We start from the raw sequence: 23,741 nt of genomic DNA on the forward strand, positions 1-23,741 counted from the left end.
AGGTGCTAATTTATTAAACAGTGATAATTCTGTAAAGTGAATTCTTATAAAAATTCCCACAGGAGGAGGTTGCTCCAGGAAGAGCAAATGGTTGATGAAGGCCATGGTTTCAGGGAGCTGATTTTTCATCCTGAAAAGGGGACTTACGATGTCCGTGGTACATCGTCTGGCAGTGGGATGGCTTGTGGATCATCTCTCTTTCATCAACCAGTGTGGCTATGAGGTCTGTGACTCCTTTGCACACCCTGGTGGTGTCACTCCCAGTACTTCTGCCACATCTACTGAAGACTGTCACAGTATTTCTACTTTTGCTGCCACCCCTTCATCAAGCAATGGTCCTTCTTACTGTCCTGGAAATGCTGTAGAAACAGAAGGTAAAAGAGCAAAAATGAGATACGTGTTTCGGGAGGAGTTCTTTGATATTTCTAAGCCCTATATAGCTGCAGCTCCTGAGGAGCAGCTGTGTCAGGGATGCCCTGAGGTGAGTCTGACAGAAATAAAGGCCAACAGCAACAGAGAGGAATACCAAGAAGGAGCAAAGAGTGACACTGGAGATTCTCTTGCCACTGCTAGGAAGGTATGTTATCTGTAACACAGTAAATTACAGTAATCCCTTGATAAATAATATACTACTAATATGGTTTTGCATACCTGAGTCTTTTTAGGTAGTGTAGAAGAGTGGGAACTTTTGAGAATATTCCTGTGTCCCTCATGTCAGTAATGTGCATTCTGTGTCTCATAAGCAGTGGATTGCTCCTGAAATCTCCTGACACTTGTTGTGGTCAGGTACACAGTCTGAAGCTGTGGTAGCTGTTGAGATTGTGCAGATTATCAAATTGGGAAGGACAGTATGAATTTACTTTCAGTGTTGTTTAGTACTGTTCCATACGGATAAAAGAAAATAAGAGTCACTTGTCTAAGCCAATAAATGTAATCATGAAGACATAGTTAATTTTTTTCTCTAATTGGTAAACTGCCCTTGGCAGCTGAAACTTTTAGTATGGGCCCGAAGGAGGCATGAGCACAAACTGTGCACTAGGTGCCTTCAGATTCTAGTGCCATGAATAATTTAAAACAGTTTTAAGCCTATGTACCTTGTGAAAGCGTGCAGCAGGTTAGGTATTTTCAGATCTTTTTGCTTATTTGACTTGTGATAGAAAAACAGGAAACTTCCTTCTGCTTTTAGAGTTCATTTGTAATTCAGGTATTTTTGATGTGTTTTCCCCTTTTATTTCACTGTGGAATGATATGGATTTTGTTGTTGGTTTTTGCTAATTCTGCAGAAACATAGAAGGAAATGTGTGTTCAACCAAGGTGAACTGGATGCTTTGGAATACCATTCAAAGGTAAGTTGGAAAAATGTATATTTTACAAGTACCTGCTACCTGACTTTGGGCGTGTGCTGAGTGAAGGGCATGGTTGCAAACAAATTCTGGTTTTGTAGCTTGTTCCACTGGTGAAAAGAAGGAAAGGGAAAGGAAGGTCAGTCTCTCCAGTCCTCATTTGAATTTGTGCTTACAGCATGGATCTTCTATGTGGATACATGTGAACTTGCATCTGAGACATTAGAAAGACCTGGAAGCTGCATTCATATAGTAACTTGGACTGTTATAGACAACTGAATATTGTGTTGTGATGAGTTGAAGGTTAGGAATTGGCTGATTTGAAATTGGCATCGTAACCTGTTCTGAAGATAAGCTTTCAGTGTTTCAGGACACTGTGCTGGAGTTACTCAACACTTTGTGACCAAATGTGCTTCAAAATATCTTATTCTGCAATTGAAAAAAAAAAAAATCTTTCTCTGACATTTTATATTGTCCTACTAAAACATTATGAATGAATTTGAATTCAAGTCTGTATGCTTATGTCTGTTGTGTACTGGCGAAGATACAACTGAATTACACTGAAACATAGTAATGAATTGTAGAAATGCAATCTGTAGGTAATGTTTGATGTATTCTTACTGCTTTCCCAAATAGTAATGTGAACCTGAACTAGGAACTACACTTGCTTTCTTTCCTTTGACAAAAGTTTAATCATATTGGGCTTTTTGCTTAAATCTGTTCTGCCTGAACTACATTTAGATGACTATGCTTTTTTCTTTTATATAGCAACAGTCTTGTAGTAAACATGTGTGTGTGTAAACTTGCTTATACAGTGTAGAGGTCCTGTGATTATGTTTTTGAATAAGCTGTGCATGTGCAGAATCACCTTAAAGGAGAAAACTTTGAAGTTCAGCATCAACATGATTATGAAAACACAAAGGCTAAAAAATCATTCAACAATAGAAATAAGGAAAGAAATTAAAAAAAGAAGTTTGATTCCTTGGAGGTATGTGTAACTTTGGTGATATTTGGTGAATATGTGGAAGATACAGAGTTCGGAAAAATCAGTGACTCCAGTTAGCCTCTTGTATCATTCACAGATTAGAAAGTATTGGGTTTTTACTAAATTTGTGTTATTAAAGGTTATACCTCTGCAAGTTAAGGCAGATTATTTTGACACTTATTTATATCTGTAGACTCATCAAAAATAAATCCAAACAACCGCAATTTTTTGTTTTTGCAAGTGAATCTATGAATTTCAGCTGTTGAATCCATGTATGAATTTCAGTCAGTGTCAATATAGGGAAGAGTACAAAATACGCTAAACTCCTTCAGCAGCCATTTGTTAAATCTGCCTGCTTTGATTGCTTCATATTCAAGACTTTGTCCATCTGTAAATTAACACATGCATGTAAGAAGGTATAATTTCTGAAGATATGTTTATTAATTCTGTTGAAGCAATATGAGCTTTTTTTATCACAAACCTAGGTACTAAAAATTTATAACTCTGTACTGTCTGATATCTAGAGGTGGCGTTATTAAATTATGAAAAAAAATCTTTTTCTTCCTCTTCCACTAATCTGGGAATTGTAATAAAGTGCATTTTGTAAAGCCCTCTTGTAATCTTGAAGATTCTGTAATCAGAAGCTTTTGAAACCACAGTATAATGGCTTTTTACAGGGGCTTTAATAAAGCCCCTGTAACTGACAATGGACAAATGGATAAACCCACCTCACTGACAATCAAAACTCATAAAGGCTCCATGATTTGGAATAAAATGGGTCTCTAAATTTTGTGAAGCGGAGGTGCTGACTCCCCAGTAGGTGAATGACAGTGTAAATACATCCAAGACTTGTGTCATCCTGGACTGACTAACAGGCTATTTGAGATGTTTGCCACTTAGAAAAGTTGCAAAAATTGAGTTCTGATACTTTAATTTGATTTACTGATGGTACTTCTGTATGACTGTAAAATGCATAAACTGTTGTTTTATGAAGTGAATTGAAATGTGGAAAATTACTGATTTTTAGATCCCAGTATACATTTTAATTAAAAAGATGTTCATGGGCACAGTAACTTGAAATTAAATTAGAATTTTAAATTAAACTTCAGATAATTGCTTTGAAATTTGTGTTTGGTTGAAACAATGATATTCCACATCTGTTGTCTGAAATGTTTTATTCAGTAGTTTATCACTCTTTCTTTCTCCAGCATTCTAATTATTGTAACTTTACCAAAACATGAAAACCAACAACAGTGTGGTGTCCTGGTTTTGGCTGGGATAGAGTTAGTTTTCTGCTTGGTAGCTGGACAGCTAATGCACAGTTGATGGAGTTGGGAGTGCTGCAAATGAAAAATAAACCTAAGACTTCTAAAAAGCCCCAGAGTTAACATATTGAATGCTAAAGCTAGATCTGTTGCCCAAATGTCTGCACCCAGATGCAGCTGCTTTGTCCTTTCCAGCCTGGTCAGGATAGGTCGGAAAACATCAAATATTCTCATTTTGGGTTTAGCATGAGGGTAATGTTGACTGCAACAATTGAAACATTAGCGTGTTAAGCCGTGCTTACCCTGAGTCAAGGAGTTTTCAGTTTCCTGTGCTCTGCCAATGAGCAGGTGCACAAAGGAAGCTGGGAGGGAACACAGCCAGGACAGATGCCCCGAACTGGCCAGAGGGATATTCCATAGGATATAGGATATCGTGCTCACTATATAAACAATAGGAGTTGGCCAGGAGCCATGGATTTGCTACTTAGGGATGGGCTGGACATCAGTCAGTAGGTGTTCTTACTGTGCATCAGTTGTGTCTTTTGGGCATTACTTCTGTCTCACTCCCACTTTTCAATAATAAAAGTAATGATAATAATTTTTTAGTTTCAGTTTTTAAACTGATCTTACAGTAGCCCATGAGGTTTGCTTTTTTTCCTTGGATTCTTCTCCCCACCAGGGACTGGGAGGCATGTGGTGTAAGCAAATGGCTGTGTGGTACTTGGTTGCCAGCTGGGGTTAGACCAAGACGCCTTATTATAAAACCTTTGTAGCTTTTGAGCCAATGATCTCAGTAATTGGCAAGGATACTTTTCCCTGCCTGCAGATTGAAAATGTTTTGATTTCAGTTGTATTCCCTGGTCAAACAGACACTTGAAAGATCTTTTCTTTTTTCCTTTTTTTTTTTTTTTTTTTTTTTTGTCACCATACAGGTCAGGAAGCTCATTTGGGAAGGGACTTTGGATTTAGTCCAAGAGGGACTCAAAAGTGGTTTTCTTCACCGTATGACTGCAAAACTCAGTTGCAGGAAGAATAATGTTCCTCAGCACATTGTCTGTGGGTTGGCTGAACTATGTGAAATGGCAAAGCAGTTTCCAGCTGTGAATGAAAGTGACCATCAAGCTGTATGTGTGCTAGAGGAGGAAACCTCCAGTGCAGAGCAGGACCTGCTTTCGTATGTTGTGGAAAACAGCTCAAACTGTGCAAAGATTATTGTGTTAATGGGGCAGAAATACTTGGTGCCACCAAGAAGCAGTTTCCTCTTATCTGATATTTCATGTTTACAGCCCCTGCTGAACTGTAAGTATCTTTAGGTGGTTTTCTCCTGCCCAAGAAGGGCAGTTAATGTCAAGATGACTCAGTGAACAGATTTTAGCTATAGCATTACGCTCATAGCAAATGCTGCTGCAGGCTTTCAAGGTGATATTTCTAACTTTGTGCAAATAGGTAAGGACTTTCAAAGGAATGTTGAAGGTTGGCTAGGAAATCATGTTATGAGGGGATTATTTGTCTCCAGGAGGCTCCTTTAAAAGTCTCAGCCAAAATGCAGCAGTTTGTGAGCGTGTTCTGAGCAGCTATCAGCTTAGAAGGCATGGAAACGTTGAATTGAGACTAGCTGTGCTGCTGGGTCCCTGTCCCACAGGATAAGCCTTTAGCATAGGTAGGTCCATGCTGCTGCTGAAGTGGTGATGCTGCTGTCTTGATTTTTAGCTAGATTAGTCCATGGCGGGGGGATGAGGTAGTGCACCATAAAGCTAGTGTTCACTTACAGACTCATCCTGTTCAGTGGCAGGGTCTTTTTAGATTGGAATAAACAGGTCGTGGAACAAAACCCAGTATCCCCCAGGGAGGGTAACAGTTTGAGAGGCTGTTGCACCCAGCTGGAAGGCAAGACCACCAGTAGCAAGCATGACTTGTCTTTTCAGCTTCTGTGTTTCACAGCTGAGGGTATTGGCTTATGTAAAAATCAGCAACAGGGAAATGAGGGGATTTTGGAATAATCAAGTTCTCTGTAAAAGTAGATCAAAAGCTATCCAAGGCACTATCCCCAGCCCTAAGCTGACAGCATGCATAAGTCTTCAGTGCCATTCCAGTAGCTTTCAAATTGACCTTCATTATTATTACTATTATTTTTGTCACTATCAGTCATAGCTAGGATTTACCAGACAGTCTTACAGGAAAGATGTTGCCTGTGAGCAAGAGCTGGGCATTACTGCTCTTCCCTCTAATCAGTAATTTTAGATTTTTTTTAATTGCACATGAGAAGAGAGGAAGCATATGTAATTTAGATGCTATGATTTTTTAATTTTGTTTTTTATTGAGAAGATAATCAGGAAGTAGAATCTTGCTATCTAAATAATAATTTTGCATTTGAAGTCCAAAATCTAGCTAGGAAGCTGTTTTCATCTGTAGGAAAGAAAGAAGATTATTATCATTCTGCTACCACTCTCCACAGTGGAGCATATAAGATTCTCCAAAGAGTTACAGAGCAGTCCAAGAAATCTGAGCAAATGCTTTTGAAATAAGCAACAGTGAATGTTAACATAATGCCCTGACTGTAGACTTTTTTCCTGAGTAAATCTGCTGTCCATTTTAATTGTTATTTTTCATCTTCCCTTTCACCTGCCAAAATAGAAGTAATTCTTGCTGGTCAGTCCACTGTGAGGATAACACCTCCAGTGTTAAATGAATAATGTGTAGTAATCACATTTCATGAACATCAAATACTAAGCTGTTGTTCTTGCTGTCAGACTAAATGAAAGAACAAAGATGTTCTCTGGAGAATTAAAATTGGGGAGTTCTGTTTTTTTGTGCATGTGTTCTGTATCTTTTATCCTCCAGCTAAAGTAAACTCAGCTTCTCCCATGAAAACTCTATCGGTTCTTTTACTCTTCATTGATTCTCATTTCATACACTATCTGTCTCTCTTTACCTCCAGTAGTGCAAAACAGTTTTCTAGAGCTGGCTTGAAGCTCTGCATGTCTCTGTTGGCCTGATAAAAGATCAAACAGGACAGGAATCTTGCATTCAGGGCTGTAGCTTTTCACTCAGCTGGATGCCTTATTGCATAACTTCTGTTGGGAAACTTTGAAAAAATTTTACTTTTGAGACTTGCACTCTGCTATCCTTTCTTTCCCTGAAAGTCCTAAAGATACTCAAACTTTCTTAGAGGGATCTGACACAGACCACATAAAGTCTTTTCCTTAGGTAATCAGCCAAAAAATACTGAATTTTATGGATATGATTATCTGAATTAACACAAGCATGTCAAAAGTCTTTTAACTTCTTATTTGAAAAGAACAGAAGAAATTTGCAGTTTTGCTATATATCTGTTTTAACTCATAGATTTTTTTTAAAGCTACTTTACTGATTTTTCTTTTTTTTTTTTTAATTTCACTTGCCAGACAAGAAAAAATATGATGTAATTGTGATTGATCCACCATGGGAGAACAAGTCTGTTAAAAGGAGTAACAGGTATGTTTTTTAGTAAAATCAACCAAACTTTGTCATCGTAGATTACAGAGGGTAATTAACATTTTAATATATTGATCCAATCCAGGACCACTGTGAGACTGTAGCTCAAACTTGTAAATATTTTCACACATGCTTACCTTCAAATCTATGGACTGCCTTAGGTATTTCACTGAAATGTGTTGGATACTTGGCATACAAGATATTTGCAAGAGTAGATCTTGAATTATCTAGCTGGTGAGAGAATGTTAGCTCTTTACAAAGAAAGTATGGATTCAGCTGTTCTGTACAGCCCAGATCATGCACATATTAGTTTGTAATTAATAAGGTTTCTTCAGTGGACATAAAGCTAGATAAATATGTAAGTATTTCCAGGACTGAAATCTTGCTAGGAAGTTGGAGTGCGTTTTTATTTAATTTGAGGTGTAACTTAAGCTTGAGTCTAATGTTTAGAAAAACATGATAATGCAGCAGTGAAATCTTCTAGTGCAATAGGAGCTCTGAGTACTGTAGTTTATGAAGTTATTAACTTAATTTTTTATGGGCTTCCTCCACTGCTGAGTAACATCATGTTTATGCTAGTGGAGTCCTCTTATTACCATGGAATTGTATCTCTTTGAAAGAAGGGTGGACAGGAAATAAGGTCTTACAACTTTCTAGAATAAAGTTTGCCGTGGCTTTTGATCTTGTTATGAAGACATAACATTTGAAGATGTAGGGACGGATGTGTAGGCTGTCCTTTGAAAGCCCTTCAGAAACCTCTCTAAACTCTCATTCAAATGAGACATTTCTCATTCAGAAGTGTCTTTCTTGAGTATATAAGGTACTCAGAGAATAATTGTAGTTATGAGCATAAGTTAGTCACCAAGATCCTTTCTCCCTTATGAAATAAAGGCAAAAAATGGAGGAGCCATCACTGCTCATAATTATCTTGTTGGCAGCTAGTCATTGTGAAGCATTTCTCATCTAGGTGAATACTTTCTCCTCTAGACAGTCCAGGAGGTATTTGGATTTTATCCTTGTTTGCTGTTTCTCACTGTAGCATTGTGTAGGGTCCTGGCTACCCACATGGTGGCTGCCAATTTTCATTAGGCAGTGTGCCAATATTTTTGGTGCTGCAGTGTGTAGGTTCCACGAGCTGCAGTTTATTGATAGTGTAGAATTGCATCATGAAAAAAAAATGGTAGAACAGGACAGGATCTGGAAAGCATCCTGGATTCACCAATGTAGCATTCAGTTAGTTCAGAAAAGTGCAGAATGGTTTTGAATAACCTAGAAAACTTCCACCATGGCTGATAATTAAAAAAAATGAACAACTTGTGAAAATAATTGGAGAAGTTGTTATCTCTAATGACCTGTTCTGTTGCCATTCAAATTAGTGTGACTCACTTGTCATTTTCATTCAGAAGAGAGTTTATTATGAGAAATGAATAGCATTACATTGCCTAAGAAGCTGTTCACTAAATAGCTTTGTTCTGGCACAAGGATGAGAATATTGAGTTACATCTGATAGTTCTTAAATGAAAAGAAACATGGGCTCCTAAACTTAAGAGTCACAACTAATAGTGCTTTATTTCAAGGCATAGTGAAAGTACATAGTTCAAGGTTCTGCTCAGCAAAACTTATGTTCATACACTAATGATTTTATATCAAATCTCTCGGAATTGTCCACTGGGTGTCAGTCTTGAACTATTTTTATGACTTAGATTGTCAGGAGATGATTCTTGAAGTGAGTGGTCTGTGTAATTTTTTTATCCATTTGTTTTGCTTTGAAAGTTTTATGGTTGGTATATGCTAATTTGCTTTCTTACTTTATTGGCACAGGTACAGCTACTTGTCTTCATGGCAAATCAAGCAGATTCCTGTACCAGCACTAGCTGCTCCAAATTGTCTTGTAGTCATGTGGGTGACTAACAAACAGAAGCACTTACGTTTTGTTAAGGATGAACTTTATCCTCACTGGTCAGTGAAAACACTTGCTGAGTGGCACTGGGTAAAAGTAAGTTCTTTATTTTGTTGCTTTCTTGGAGACTGAGAAGACTTGCACTATGACACTTTGTGTTCTTCTCATTTGTCTATTTACTACCATTTACGTCGCTATTTGAAAGCTGTGATATCATCAATATCCTTCTTTTTTTAAAGGAAAAGGTCTTGGGAAAATATGGGATATTAAAATTTTCTGCTGTATATTTTTAACTCTTTTGTGTCAGATTACTACAGCTGGAGAATTTGTGTTGCCTTTGGATTCTTTGCACAAAAAACCCTATGAAGTTCTCATATTGGGGAGAGTTCAGGCAGATGTAAAGGAAGCCTTAAGGTATGTCAGGATATTTATGGTAAATGTCTTTTTTTTTTTCAGCTGCTAGGATTCCCTTTGTATGTATCACTAACTCATAATGCAATATAATGTCCCAAAATCTCTTGGCTGATTGTGAACCTAAAGATAGCCTTATTAGCTTTGGAGTAAGGGAGTGCCTTAGTGAGACTAAAGAAGGGAACCCCTGTGTGTTCCTGCATCTGCTCTCTTGGGAAACTCTTGGACAAAAGCCTTGTGGACAGGGCTTCCTTTGCTGACAGGTTCTCTTGGACCACGAGCCCTTGGCACAGGCTGATGCCATTTTGGGGATGCTGCTGTTGTTCCATACATACTGACATAAAAGACTGCATTGTTTGTTCTCAGTGGCTTTGCATGGCTATTGTAAACCATGTTTTGTCCAAAGCCTCAATGATTTCATAATTTGTTTCATAAGTTGTTTTATGTATTATGTCTGAGCAACATTTAATTTCCCTTGGACTTTGAAGTTTGTGAATGAACATTCTGTGTGTTATCTCCCATCTGAAATAACTCTGCAAGAGCTGTAGCATCACATTGGGTAACATTCATTCATTCATTCTCACATTTCTTTTCTTTTCTGATTTATATGACAGGAAATCTGAAGGTGTTCTTCCAATTCCAGAGCATCAGTTAATTGTCAGCATACCCTGCAGTCTGCATTCACATAAACCTCCTCTTGCTGGTATGTTTTGGTTTTTATGCCTAATGTTTCTGTAGCACAGTGATCTTGGATGCCTCATTATGGGATGTACCTAGAAATGCCTTAATTTCCCATCTGTCAAGCAATTTTACTCAACAGAACTTGTGGTTCCTCTTAAAGTGTTCTGAAGCACCTCATCCTGAGAGAAAATTAATGTGAAAAGCAGAACTTCAAGTAGTACTGTGTGAACATTTTGGGTAGACGTAGAAAAAATATTGCATTTTTCAAAATTTATCTTTTAAATGCTGCAGAAACAGTTTTACAGATACTTCATATATGAAGTCGTGACAAATGACCTAAAGTACCTTGTGTGGGAGAGAACTTTGGGAGTACATAAAACAGGAAAGCAGAAACCTGTTTCTTTATTATGTCATCCTGAAATAAATGTTTACATATCTGCATGAATTGATTATATGCCTACAGTGCAATTATGCCTTTAAATCCAAAAACTTAACTATTTTAAGACTGCTAACAAGAGGCAAAAAATAAGGTATGCCTTGCTTGTTTCTGAGGAGTTGTATTTCGCTCACTGAAGTTGTGTTTTGCTCACTGAAATTGATGCAGTAATGCCAGCCAGCCAGTTAGTGTGGGTATAAATTAAACTTTTTAGAGTTGGTACAAAGAATTGTTCTGGAGCACTTTGACTAATTTAGTCAATAGGAAGTGGTACTTCTTTCATCATTACAGCACCTTAGAACTTTCCGAGGCTGTGGTAAGAAATATATTTAAAATCTCACCCAAAATCGATTTAATCCTCCACCAAGGGGGAAGCTCGCAATGAGTCTGCAAATATTCCAGGTGTTTTGTATTCACATCAGAAAGGCAAGTAGAAGAAATGTTTAATGCTCTTGGAGAGGAGAGGTGTCACACTTTGCTTCTCTGATATGCTTTTCTTTTTCTCTTCCCAAGGGGTAGAACTACTTTTGATCTGAGCAATTGTTGTATCTCCAGGGATGTTCTAGCATCTGTGTTTGGGGGCTTGCATTTATTAAATTACCATATATATATATGTATACATACACACACACCTGTTAAAAAAACTAGTAGAAAGGACATACTTTGGTTAGCTAAAAATGGAAGAAACAGAAGGGCAGTTCTAGAAGGATCTTTGTGCCATCCTGAAGCCACATCTCCAAGAATTAGGGCTACAGCAGGGTGTATATGTGTTGATTTAAGCTAATGAACAGTGGGGTGGTTATTTATGAGGCTGTCACTAGGGTCTCTTTAGCAAGCCAATATTTATCAGCAAACTTGGACACAAACAGGAGACTTGTGAGGCATCCAAGGGTGCAAACCAGCAGTTTGGATGTATTATGGAAAATTTTAGTGCAACAATGGTCCTCGGAGCAATTATTTTGTAGGGCAGATCTAGAAACCATATTGGAGAATACGTTATAAATTATAACCCTGAGTGGAATTTGAAGGAAACTGTCCTTCCTAATTTTTGGGTGTATTCCTTGAGTCTTCAGTTGAGTAATGGGATTTGATAACATTGGGCAGCATTTGTATTTCTCTTTGAAAAAATGAACTTGCTTGGAGCAATATGAATAGTTTAAAAAGTTTTTGTGAAAATCCACGTATATCCTACAGGTTTTTTGGCAGGTCTATGCAGAATATGGTTATGTAATGAAAAGGTAGACAGTAAAGCAAAAGCTGATTGCTGATGCTTTAACTTTTGTGCTGTACAAGGTGTTGCTTTCACGACCAGGCAATAATCTCAAGCAGCCAGTAGAGAGCAGCTGAGCTACATCCTAGAGGGGTTCAGAAGAAATTTGAACAGAAGCAGGGATTTGGCAAGGGGGGAGAAGGACACTTGATGAGTCAGACACATTCTTTATGCTTTGTTTTAGTAGTAACAAAGCCAAAAATATTAGTATTTACTGATGCTGTCTGGCACTTTGTTTCTTATTACAACAATAAAGGTTGTATGTTGGTACATATGTAGCCACTTAATGACTGATTATAAGAGTTTATCTCTCTGGGGGAAAAGAAAGATGTAAATTAAAGTAAGCCATCAAAAAGAGATGTTTGTGTTCCTACAGTGCATTTAACCATGAAATTGCAACTGTGGGGGTTTTGGTGATGCATGTGCTGTGTTCAATGCTTAGAGCTCTAATATGTCATTGTAAATGTACTTAAGCTGCTTTATGCAAATGTGTTAAAATCAAATTTTATTACTCCAGGTTTTGATTCAAATAACAGCAGGTTTTCTTCCTAATTCAATTCAATGGTGCTCTTAGAGAGCACAAAAGATACTCTGTTACAGATATGTATGAAGTTCTACATAACTTCACATCACCTTTTTTCCTTTTCCTGTATTACAGATTGTTCTTGTTATAGCCATTGCTCTTCCAGTTTTTAAGTATATGCATTTATTGTCAGAAAATAATGCTGTTGTGTAGGAGTTTGCCTAAAAGCAGTGGAATTAATTCTTGGCTATGTTCTAGCCAATTTGCATATATTCAGCAGAACTGTGCAATGAGGAGTCATGGGAGGTCCCTCCTCCTGTAGCAATGATGGTTTATTAGGCCATGTTATAAAGGTTTGCTTGGAACTAAAAGAAGTAAATGCCTTTTGTTTCCTTATAGGCCTTGTGAGCCCTTGCTGTAAGACTAATTGATTGTTGCATCAGCATCTAGATTTAACTTGAAGTTCAGGAAAGACGGAGTGCTGTAATGCCATCTTTGAGCTGGATTTCAGATCATTTTCTGGTCCAGGGTTTAGACAAATTGGGCAATAAGGACCTCTATGTCGCAAACTCTTTTGAAGGGTTATTTTAAACTGAAATAACTTGTGCTTTGTGCTTTGCAAGGCTCACTGATCAGGCAGTGAAAAAGCAGACGCTTATTTTCACTTTATATATCCAATTTATCAATGCAGAACTTGCTTTTTAGGCAGTGGAAGTTCAAAAAATGTTGCTTGTTTCAAAGATAATTCTTTAGCTCATTTAAACAATTTTCTGAGCATGCATCTTCAATATGTGTCTGGGATTAGGAATGTGCAGGTGTGTCAAGTCTCCTGCCTGGCCACTGGATTATGCTTTGGAATGAAATGGGTTTTCTGGAGCTGTTGTGTCTGCCAGCTACCTTTGTGCTCGCTTCACGTGTCCTAGGGCATTAGGTGCTCAAGTACCTGAGCTGCTGTCTTGGTGTTTGTGACACCTGCAAATGATAAAGAACAGGCTGTTTATAATCTATTTAACCTGTTTCCTGTCAGTGGTATCTGTAAGTGGATAGAAGTAATTGTGTTCTGGGTTTTGTTTTTCAATCTATTCCTGTGGTAGAAAAACTCAATACTTAATTTTTCTACTGATGGAACTCCTCTAAGCTGTTTTCAGAGGAAAAACCCCAAGGGTTTGCTTGAGGGCTGCAGATCAGATCCATGTGTGTTAAGATAGTCTACTGGTGATACAAAGGTCTAACAAAGAAGACATAATTTGGGACTTGAACACTGATTTTTCCTATTTGAAGGAAACCAATGTAATGAGATTTTAAGCCAGCAAAATTCAGCTCTTTTGATATGGTAATTTCGTTGCAGTGCAAGTTACTGCCTGATGTGATTATGTAAATGCCTACAACCTAGCAATGAAGAATCATACTATAATGTGATCTCAAATTATATGTAATGTGTCTGGTTTTTTTAAAAAGCCCTCGAAGTTTAAAAAGATGTTGTCTCTGCCAGAAGGAGAGAGGGAGATTCCTGCGACTTCCTTTTTAAATTCTAGAACCAAATTGATAGAAAGACTGGCACACTTTTCCTGCTTCTGTTGAACTGATTGGTTTCTTGGCTACCCCTTTTTTGCTTTCTGGTGAGCCAGTCTTTGAGATTGGTTGATATGTGCTTTTCAAATTTGTTCTTTTAGGCATGAAAGTTTTTGGTGACTTCTGAAACTGCTTTGGATTACTGAACCCAATGCTATGAAGATTATTTTTAACTTATGAATTTTAAGATCTACCACCTCTCTGAGCAATCTGTTTAGTGTTTCAGCACCCTCATTGTAAACAATTGTTTCCTTATATCTGGTCTGAATTGATCCTATTTTCATTTAAAACCTTTATCCCCTGTCGTATTGCTGCAGGCCCTGCTAAAATAAGCTTGTTGCCTTCTTTCTTATAGCCCCTATTTAAGCATTGAAAATCCACAATCAGGTCTTCCTGAAGCCTTCTCATCTTCAGGATGAGCAACCCCAACTCTCAGCTTGTCCTCCTAGGGGAGGTGCTTTGGCCCTCTGATCAAATTGTCAGCAAATTATGCCCAAGAAATTCTTATCTTAATGGAGCTGTGAAAAGAACAATAAAATTTACCACTTTTTTATTATGATGTGTTTGCAAAATGATATTAAGCAACTACTCATAAGTGGTGTCTAATTAGATGAACACCCACGACACCAAACAGTGTGTGAGTTTTCTGTCAGAATGTACATTTTCCTCTAAACTTCCCAGACTCTTCTCTGTAAATGCTAGATTTGTTTAAACATTTTATCTTTCCTCTAAAAGAAGCAGGTTTTTGGAATAAGATTCCTTCTGGTAGCAGTATTTTTTAGATTAAAAGCTGCCTTGATGATAGCCCATCTGAGACATTCATGTGACATTTGTTAAAGATTGGGAGAAGGCGAATAGATTTTTACACCATGCCAAAATACAAAAAAGCCTGGAAACACCCATTAACAATATTTACAGAAAAGTTTTTAATACAGTGGAGCTTTGGAAGAAGTGATCACGTAGGTAGGAAATGCACCTTGGGTTGGCTAACACTAGAAAGTGAAGCGGGTGCTCATCTTTCTGCAACAGGAGCAATCTATGGCCTGACCAGCTGGGGTCTCACATAGGGCATCTGTGACTGGCAAACTTGATGCAAAAAGTCAGTACTTGGATTGCACCAAAAAATTTCCTCTCATACTTCAGTGTATGTTGACTGGATGTGTTTTTGCTTTATGCAGTGATCATATCTGAAGAGGCTGAGTGAAGCAGCAAAATGTTGGCCTTATGAGCTGTATTTTTAAGTGACAGATACGCAGAAATCACTAGCAGATCTGATCTAAAAATGACCAAAGTATTCTTTGGAAAGGGTCATGTTTCCATACTTTTTCTTCTTTTATCTTCAGCAGCAAAACACAAAACTTAACATGCAGTTTTTAGTATAGATAAGTTTTTCAGTCTTTCTGCCTTCTCTGTGTTGGGGGCTCCTTAACCCTTTGCTTTTCTCATGTTTTTGTAGCCATTTCATGAAACGTAGTTAAGGAGTTCCTCAAACCAGCCACAGACTAAATGGTTCTATATGACAAGTAACACATTTAACAATAAACTCTTTACTATAATACTTTTCAAGCAAAATGCAAGATCTTTTTCTATCTCCAAGAATACCAGTGATCAGTGACACAGTTGATGTTAATGACAGACGTCTTTATATTTGGATTTAGGCAGCAAAAATCCCCAACTATAAAAGAAATATGAGATTTATGTTACTGAATAGCAGTAACAGTTATAGAAATATCTCTTCTGGTGCCAGGTTGATATTGGGGAAAAAAATAGTTCCTGCATTTTTTTAGCCCTTTTAGTGCTGTACTTATTTAACTGGTATTACTTTTAACTTTTGATAATAGTATTACTTTTTACTTTTGATAATGTTTTCATTACAAAAATACTTTTATCCCCTTTAAGGTACAGAGGAAAAGAGAGTGTGCTCTTAATTAAGGAAAGGGTTTATGTATTTATTTATTTATATATATAAGTATTGCCCCCATGTTATTGGAGCTAAGTAAGGCTTTAGGAGGTGTTTGGTTGATATTAGTAAAAAAATTCAGAAATCATTTATGTAGAGGCTGAAATAAATCCTCCTTCCCTTTCTCTAAATGAAAACCAATAAATCAAGGCTATTGAAGGCCTTGACAGTATTTTTCAGAATCTCAAGGGCATTTATTTAAGATTACTTTCTCACTATAAATAGTCCAGCTGTTTGATGAAACCTCTGAAATTAATTTGCTGTCTCTCCCTTTTTTAATGAAACATTCATTTTTTTATTCTGCCAGCATCACAGGGGAGGTTTTACTTTTTTACTATTGTTATTTGTACCATTGTCATTGTTGTTGTCTTTTTTTTTTCTCTTGCACAGCAGTTCTGGCAGAGTTTATCAAGCCAGATGTGGAATGCTTGGAGTTGTTTGCTCGCAATCTACAGCCTGGTTGGACCAGCTGGGGAAATGAGGTCTTGAAGTTTCAGCACATTGATTATTTCACTCTTCTGGAGAATGAAAACTGAACTGGGTCTTAAACATCTATACCTTCTGAAATTCCACATCATCCCAGGGGCCTCTTGAACTTAGCCTTATTATTGACGGTGCACCTAAAGGTAACAGAAATAAAACCAATTGCATTTTAGTTAGAACTCTTTAAGTGACAATATATCTGTTTAATGCTATCTCCCCTCTGTGCAAGGTGGTCCCTTATTTTGATGATCTGAACATATTTAGATACTTTTGTTACCAAAAACCAGTGAAGATAAAACCCCTTAACAGCAGTGCAGCTTTGAGAAGCAGGCATTCTTTATTCGGTCAGGTGCATGAGGGAGTATCTTCTCTGAAATATTTGTATGCTGATTACAGAGAAAGCTCCTGTTTATATTCTTAATTTTACATACATATTCATTGACATTGATGATATTAATTTCCCCAAAATCATTAACACAGGCTCCCTTCCCTTTGCATACACGTTCTTCTGTACCAGGGGTTTCTTTGGTGGTTCCTGGTGGTCAGCCACCCCAAAATCACATTTGACCATCCAGTGAATGGTAAAAAGTTGGCATAACTGGGCTAGTTACTCTGCAGTTTTCCTTCTTGGTCAATGTTTAACATGACCCTAGAGAATAAGCATTTTGTGGTTCTATAGGCTTGTGGTTTTTGAAGAATAATCATATTAACCCATCAGGTTAATATGGTGGGTTAAAACAATAATTTTTCATCTGCCAACAATGTTAAGTGTAAGTTCATCCCTGTTCTTTTTCAAACCTCAAGAAAAGAATGATATTTTAAAGTATTTTCACTGCAGCTATCAAATCTGAGCTGATAGCACATTGCTGCTGCTGTACTGTAGCTTGTGCTATTTTTAAAAATTATAATAAAGAATTGTATTGTTTTTCAAGAGTCAATGGAAGTAAACAATTCTGAATGATACATGTTTTCTTAAAGTTTTTTTTTGCAAAACAATAGGTTTTGAACTAATATAGTTATGAAGGCAGTGTATCTTCCTACTCTGTCTGCCTTAGAGAAAATAAAAGGAACAGTGATTATATTTACTGGCATATGAATTCTTGACTGTCCATATTCTATATAAAATGTTACTTTTAAAACAGTTGATAATTCTGTCTTTGTGTATATGGTGTTAATTTTTTGATGACATTGTAAATGATCAGCCTCAACATCTTAAAAATTCTGAAGTTTTAACAGATTGTATGTATTTTTTAAAAGACTCTTTCCTTATGTTCTGGAACATTATAAAGCCATGCTTGTGAGCTGTATTTTTCAGCTAACAAAAAAATGATCCCTTTAAAAATATATTAAAGAATTGTACCCTTTGTGTATCATTTGTTGTTCTTAAATTTACTTTGAAAAATATAAAGAAAATGTAATGAGGCCTCTGCCACTTACTCATTTATAGCAGTTGAGGCAGAGGTGCTGGACAAATTGATTTTCCTGATGGCAGGTTCCTGAGTTCTGACTGTTTGTAATGGAGAACAAAATACATTGCCTAACTTGTTTACCTTCTTTACTCCCTTTTGGTAGCCTGGTGCACTGTGAAGATTTATTTAAATTTAACTTCAAAATGTTAGCAGAGTAGTTTTTAATAATTTTGTAATAAAGATGAAAATGAAAACTTGTGTCTTATTTCCAGTTTCTATATTACTATTCAATTCCATGTTTTGCCTATTGGAGCAGTGGAGTTAATAAAACAAAGAAAATGCTTTTTTCCCCTCCCCCCACAGTTAAACATATACTCAAAATAAGTAGATAACGTAACAGTGGAAGTAGTTTCCCAGGGAAATGTTTCTTGCTGCATGTTTTTATTTAGTCTACCTTTTAAAGTGTCAGTATGTGTTGTCATTACACTGCAAGGGCTCCATATTGCTGGAGTTTCATAGCTCTTTGATGTTCCTTGTAGATAGCCCCTCTAGGCACTGACTCTTCCTTGTCCTCACAGCAGCCAACTGACTCCAGTTCCCCTCAGCCAACCAAGCCACTCTTTTATAACACTCTGCTTATTTGCTACAGCTGTGGCCTGTTAACATCAGGCCTGTTCCCAATCTCTAATAATTGGCTCAGCTGCAACTCTTTAGGGGGTAAGATTACTTTCTACACTACCTTTACTTACTTATGTTCTATCCCCCTACAAATATGTAAGCAATCTTACCTACAGCTACAAGGGATAGGCGATTCTTTATTTGCTTTTAGTTTTAGAAGACATTCCTACCTGGAGCTTCTGCTTTCCCAGTCAGAATTCCCCTGCCCTCCCAAGATGCTCTCATCCAGTAGTAAATGATGTATGGGACTTAAGCATGTAATAAATGATAACTGCTGCACTTATCTTGTTTACCCCTTGTACTCTACAAAACAGCACAAGAAATGACAATGTTGTCTGTTCCACATCCGCTGCTATGAACAATTCCAGATTATCTTTTTAATTCCAACTAAAAGATAGATGAACAATATTAGGGATCAAGAAGCCACCTTTCTCCTTCGAGCTAAGCAGCAGAACCCTTCTAAGGGAATAACCTTCTTTAGGCTCTTTAAGAATTGATTTGTCTTTTCTGTGGAGTCCCTTTGCAAACAGTGGCTTTCTAGAATCCTAGAATAATTAAGATTAGAAAAGACCTCTAAGATCAAGCCCAGCTGTTAACCTGCCATCACTGTGTTCACCACTGAACAGGTGAACTTCCAGCACCTGGGAATCCAGCCTCCTAAGTATGGCTTGTATGTAGAGGACTTGTGCAGGCAGGTTCTAAGCTTCTCAGATTAAGTCAAAAGTTTAAGATTGGAATTTGTCATATCTGATCCTGTCCTAAATAGTTACAAAATTATGCCTTGGACACCTGTTTGCTGCTTTTCCACTGCTCTGGCCATGAATAAAACCTTGTGAATATGACAGAAGTGATGTTCCACATCTGCAGCCATCCTGAAACCATTGCATTTTCTCAGGAGGAGAAAATTTGGAGGAGAAAACTTGCTAACTTGGAAATCCCATGGTGGTATTAGCAGTTGATAGTTTGAGGTGATAGGGTCATCTTTTAAACATAATTATTTACCTGTTATGCTGAATTCATAATTTAAATAGCCCCTTACACTTTTGTAGGTCTCCAAGACCCCAGCTGTTCCTAACCAGCCATCAGATTGTTCAGTGTCTGTCAAAAGATTCTTCTGAGGCAGAATCTGCATATCAGTGATAAGTGAAACCAGGTAATATAACAGGACAATTTAAGATCTGGTTTCCTTTTATGTTATATATGTCAATTGCTCAGAGCGTACAATGCTCTATGTTGTGTCAAGCCCTGTATAAAAACGCAAACTTGCTCTGAAGAGTTTACAAAGTTGGTAAGAAATGAAAGAAAAAGGGAGAAGATAAGGATGGAGGAATACAGGATGGTAATGAGATATTAAAGGTGTATTTAATAAGTATCAGTCTAGGTATTATGCACATCTTCAGTGTTCCTAAGAAATTGTAAGGTTGTTTCCCCCATTTTAAATGGGATTTTCTTTAGTATTCTAGCATCACACATTCAAATAAAAAATTGGTGGAGTGTGTATTTTACTTACAACATTAACAAATTAAAAGGGTTTTTTAAGCTCTAAATTCTTCTTGTGACAACAAGTGACAACTGTGATTACTGAAGAATTTTCAGAAAGTATGTTGTTTGGTACATCTGTTGTTGTTTTAGCAGGACAATGGTAAAAGTTTCTTTGGCTAGGTATTCTCTACTATTTAAAGCCTTTTAACATTATGTGTTATTGCAAAAAAACTCAGTTGCATTACAAAAAGAAGTAATTTTAAGCTTTTTCTATACGTGGAGTACATCAAGTGTCATAATCAAACTTTTATGAATCTTCAGGTTTGAGTGTGATTTTGAAATGTCAAATTAGCATATGACCTTTACTTGTATTTTTAAACTTCTGTGAAGTAAAAAGAATTATATCAGTAAGATATGTTTTTGGAATAATGATTGCTAGGCATGTACTCCTGTGGAAACAGCAAAACTTCTTTTGCAAGATTAGACATTATTAAAGAAGTGAGATAAGTGAGGAGGTCGTACCTCTTCATAGCATTCAGCTTGGATAGGTGTCAGCAGCAGCAAAGGGTTGACTTTTAAAAATAGATTTCCAAATTACATAAACAACTATAAATTGCAGGAGATAATGCTACTCTGCCTTGATAATTGCATTCATTAGCCTCAACATGCCAATAAAGACTTGCCTACTGCTTATTTTGGATTGGACATAAGAGGAGGAGAATGGAAGGGGGCTGGAGAATAGCCAAGGGACACAAGCTATGTTCCAGTTGCTGAAAGAAGTCTTGTGGTGTCCCAGCTGGCAGGTTTTTTCATAGAATAGTTTGATTTGGAAAGGACCTTTACAGGTCATGTAGTTCAACTTCCCTGCAACGGGCAGGGACATCTTTGTTCAGATCAGGTTGCCGAGAGCCCTATACCCAGCCCCTACCTGACCTTCAATGTTTCCATGACTGGGTCTGCCAGTTTTTTGTGGAGAGAATTGTGTATGTGCATGTGTGTGTGCAGGCAAAGCTGACCTGTTGGAGTAGTGCGAATCACTAGTACGCAGTGCTTTGAATAACAGTGGTATGTGCATTGCTAGAAATTTAACATCACCATATTTTTACTTGTCAGTGTCCTAAGGTTACCAGTTTGTGGGGAAAAGGTACTATTTATTTGGTTAGAGATGTCCCAATACCATGCATGGTTTGAAAGCTTGCTTGGGGGCTGTTTAATGGATCTATTTTTGCTTTGTAATCTTCTGGAAGCGTAACATTGTCACTGATAAGTGAACGGCATAGCAGCTGCCCAGGTGTGTTCCCATAACCCTGGCCACATCTCAGAAGCATGGGAAGCCTGCAGGGGGTTGGGCAGGTGCATGGTTCTGTGGGTTCTTTGGCAGCTTCAATGTGCCTTGACATCACTAAAATGACATCAGAGCTGTTCTAATGGGGCTAGGTCACTTTGCTGGGCCTAGCTTTGAGGACTTTCCTTCCTGGCATAAAGGAGTTGAGGTTATCACCTTCTTGTCAGGGTTGTTCTTCAAGTAGACTGAAAATTTTCTAAAGAAGGTTGCTTTTTACTCGCCAACATTTTTTATTTAACCTGCTGAACTCTTGATGTGCCGCAGAGCCTGGGCTTTCAGCTCTGGGTCTGAGCCTGCACATGGGCTGTTTTGGGGTTAGAGAGTTATGGGCCATGCTCTGAGGGCTGAGATTCAAAATTCTTCTGGTCTCAAGACATCCAGGCTTTCTTGGAAGTACTCTGACTGCCAAACTGCAGGCAGAGCTCTGTAGTGGTCCTCCCTTCTGGCTTTTTGGCTTTTTAGCTACCTGTCTTATGAAAAGGAGGGCTGGGAGGCACTGTTGACACTGAGGTCTTGACACTGCAATCACAATGCTTTCTTAAGAAATGCATCATCTTTCATACTTTCCCTGTGATGAGAAAAATCTGAAATTTCCATTACTTGTTTCAGACCATTTTTATATTTCAGTTAGTAATTTGCATTTGCTTACAACAAAGTAAGTTTGACTTTCCATAAGCTCTGTTTTTTGGTGCTTAGTTTTTCCTTCCTCCTTCTCTATTTCTCAACTGGTTTTCTTCAATCTAATATTCGTTTACACATTAGTAACTTTATTTTGTGAAATATTTTTTACTGGAGGTGCCTGTAGATTTCTTTTAACTGTCAGGAAGGCTTGTCTGTAGAATTGCATGATTTGAATTTATTTTTTTGTTATCTGTTTCCACAAACATCTGTAGATAACAGAGTGTGGCACGGGATTGGAAACATGAATCCTGTGTGGTATGGGACTGGAAACATGAACACCACATCTGGTGATTAGGGGGGAATGAGGGGCTACTTAGTAAACGTTAGCTGGAGGATGGGAAGTTGTGGCAATAGCAAAATTGGCTGCTGCCACAAGAACATAAAAATGTGCAAGCCACATGAGAGAAAGGTGTGATTTGTGATTTCTCTGTTGTGTTGCCTAACTTGTAAGTAAAAAAGGACAACAACAGTACCATAGCAGGAGTACTATCTACAAGGGAATGTTTATTTATCACTTCTCTGGTGCTACCTGTTTGATAACAAAACAAGAAAGTAAGGCCTCATTTGATGACCTTTATGGAAATGATAGCCCTGACAGAATTCAGGAGACTTTTTCAGATCTGCTAGGGAGATAGTATTCATGGTTAAAATACTGTAGTAGCAGCAGTCCCCACTGGGGAATGATGAGCATTGACTCCATGGTTGCAGAAGGCTGATCAATCACTTTATTCTTGCTACACTCTCCTGTACTATATGAAAAACCCATTGCCCATGCCAAGCAGTCCAATACAGCTTTGACCTCATTGGTCATCAATCCAAACACCATCACCAGAGTCCAATTAAGAAATCACTCTTTGGTAAATAATCTCTGTAACACATTCCACAGGTGCATAACAACAGGTGCAGCAAGTAGAGATAAGAATTGTTTTCTCTGAGCCTTCTCACAGCTTCCCAGGAAAATCCTGGGAGAGAATTATGTCTCTCTCTGTTCAGAGGATATGTGATTACCACGAAATACTACTACTAAAATGCTGTGAAGGCAAATATTTGAGTAAGATTTTTCTCTGCTATTGTTCAATATGCAGTGGCATGTCTTCCTTTTTCCCATGTCAGTAAGTAAATTGTGTTAAAGTAAAATAGCAGTATTGCTTATGACTGGTTTGATGTCAGGCACGCATATTCAGTTTTCCTTTTCTTGTGTAAAACCCAAACAATAACTTCTGCTGAGGGAGAAGGAGGTCATACATTCTCATTTTGTCTGTAATATTGCCTCCATTTGCCTCAGACTGTGGAGCCTACAGTCCTTTAAGCACCTGGGATTGCTGGAATAGTCACTTTGGGGTATCTTAGATCTCTTTTTACCCTTCTGTGTCCTTCCTTAAAGGGTATTTCTGTAACACACAGTTTTGAGATGAGAAAATGAGGGTCTGTAAAGAGGAGAAAACAAAGTGGAAAACAGTGCCCAAAAGGCAGTGGAATAATGAATACTGGACACTTCACAGCTAGTGCCATGGGAGTGCTCATGGTTCTCTAAACCATTACTGTGGACAAGCTCATTCACATGTTTGAGACTTTATTGTAAAGATCTATCTCTTTGCCTTTTTGGAGATGGAGACATTTTTCAACCCAGGAGAGTGGGTGCAGTCCCCTGGCCAGCATTTTTAGCACAGCAGACGTTGCACACTGCTGGTTACAGGTCAGCTGCAGAATTGTACAAAAATCTGAACTTCATGTGTGGCCTTTTTTTCAGCATAAAGTATGGCTGCGCACTGACTACTATGTAGAAAATGAAATGCATTCAAAGTAAAACCAGCACAAAGGCAGAGATAAGTTAGAAATTTAA

General features: G+C 37.7%; 1 protein-coding gene across 14 annotated transcripts in view; it reads left to right on the forward strand.

The window, feature by feature from the left end:
* Positions 1 to 23,741, forward strand: part of LOC141728107 (N(6)-adenine-specific methyltransferase METTL4-like) — a 52,643-nt gene that overhangs the window by 1,450 nt on the left and 27,452 nt on the right. For 7 of the 14 annotated variants that reach the window (XR_012578799.1, XR_012578798.1, XR_012578796.1 and 4 more), the window contains exons 2-10: positions 63 to 577; positions 1,284 to 1,346; positions 4,526 to 4,892; positions 6,998 to 7,067; positions 8,889 to 9,063; positions 9,275 to 9,381; positions 9,993 to 10,081; positions 16,211 to 16,446; positions 19,440 to 19,543. Coding sequence is in view for 2 of the 14 variants with exons in the window: in XM_074534453.1 (XP_074390554.1) it covers positions 149 to 577; positions 1,284 to 1,346; positions 4,526 to 4,892; positions 6,998 to 7,067; positions 8,889 to 9,063; positions 9,275 to 9,381; positions 9,993 to 10,081; positions 16,211 to 16,356 (1,446 nt within the window). In the remaining 12 variants the exon portion in view is untranslated. Of the gene's footprint in view, positions 1 to 62; positions 578 to 1,283; positions 1,347 to 4,525; positions 4,893 to 6,997; positions 7,068 to 8,888; positions 9,064 to 9,274; positions 9,382 to 9,992; positions 10,082 to 16,210; positions 17,971 to 19,439; positions 19,544 to 23,741 lie in introns of those variants that run through there. The other 7 variants (XR_012578804.1, XR_012578801.1, XR_012578806.1 and 4 more) reach the window with 3 other exon arrangements.

This window comes from Zonotrichia albicollis, unplaced genomic scaffold, assembly GCF_047830755.1.
Source record: "Zonotrichia albicollis isolate bZonAlb1 unplaced genomic scaffold, bZonAlb1.hap1 Scaffold_90, whole genome shotgun sequence".
NCBI classification, from domain to species: domain Eukaryota; kingdom Metazoa; phylum Chordata; class Aves; order Passeriformes; family Passerellidae; genus Zonotrichia; species Zonotrichia albicollis.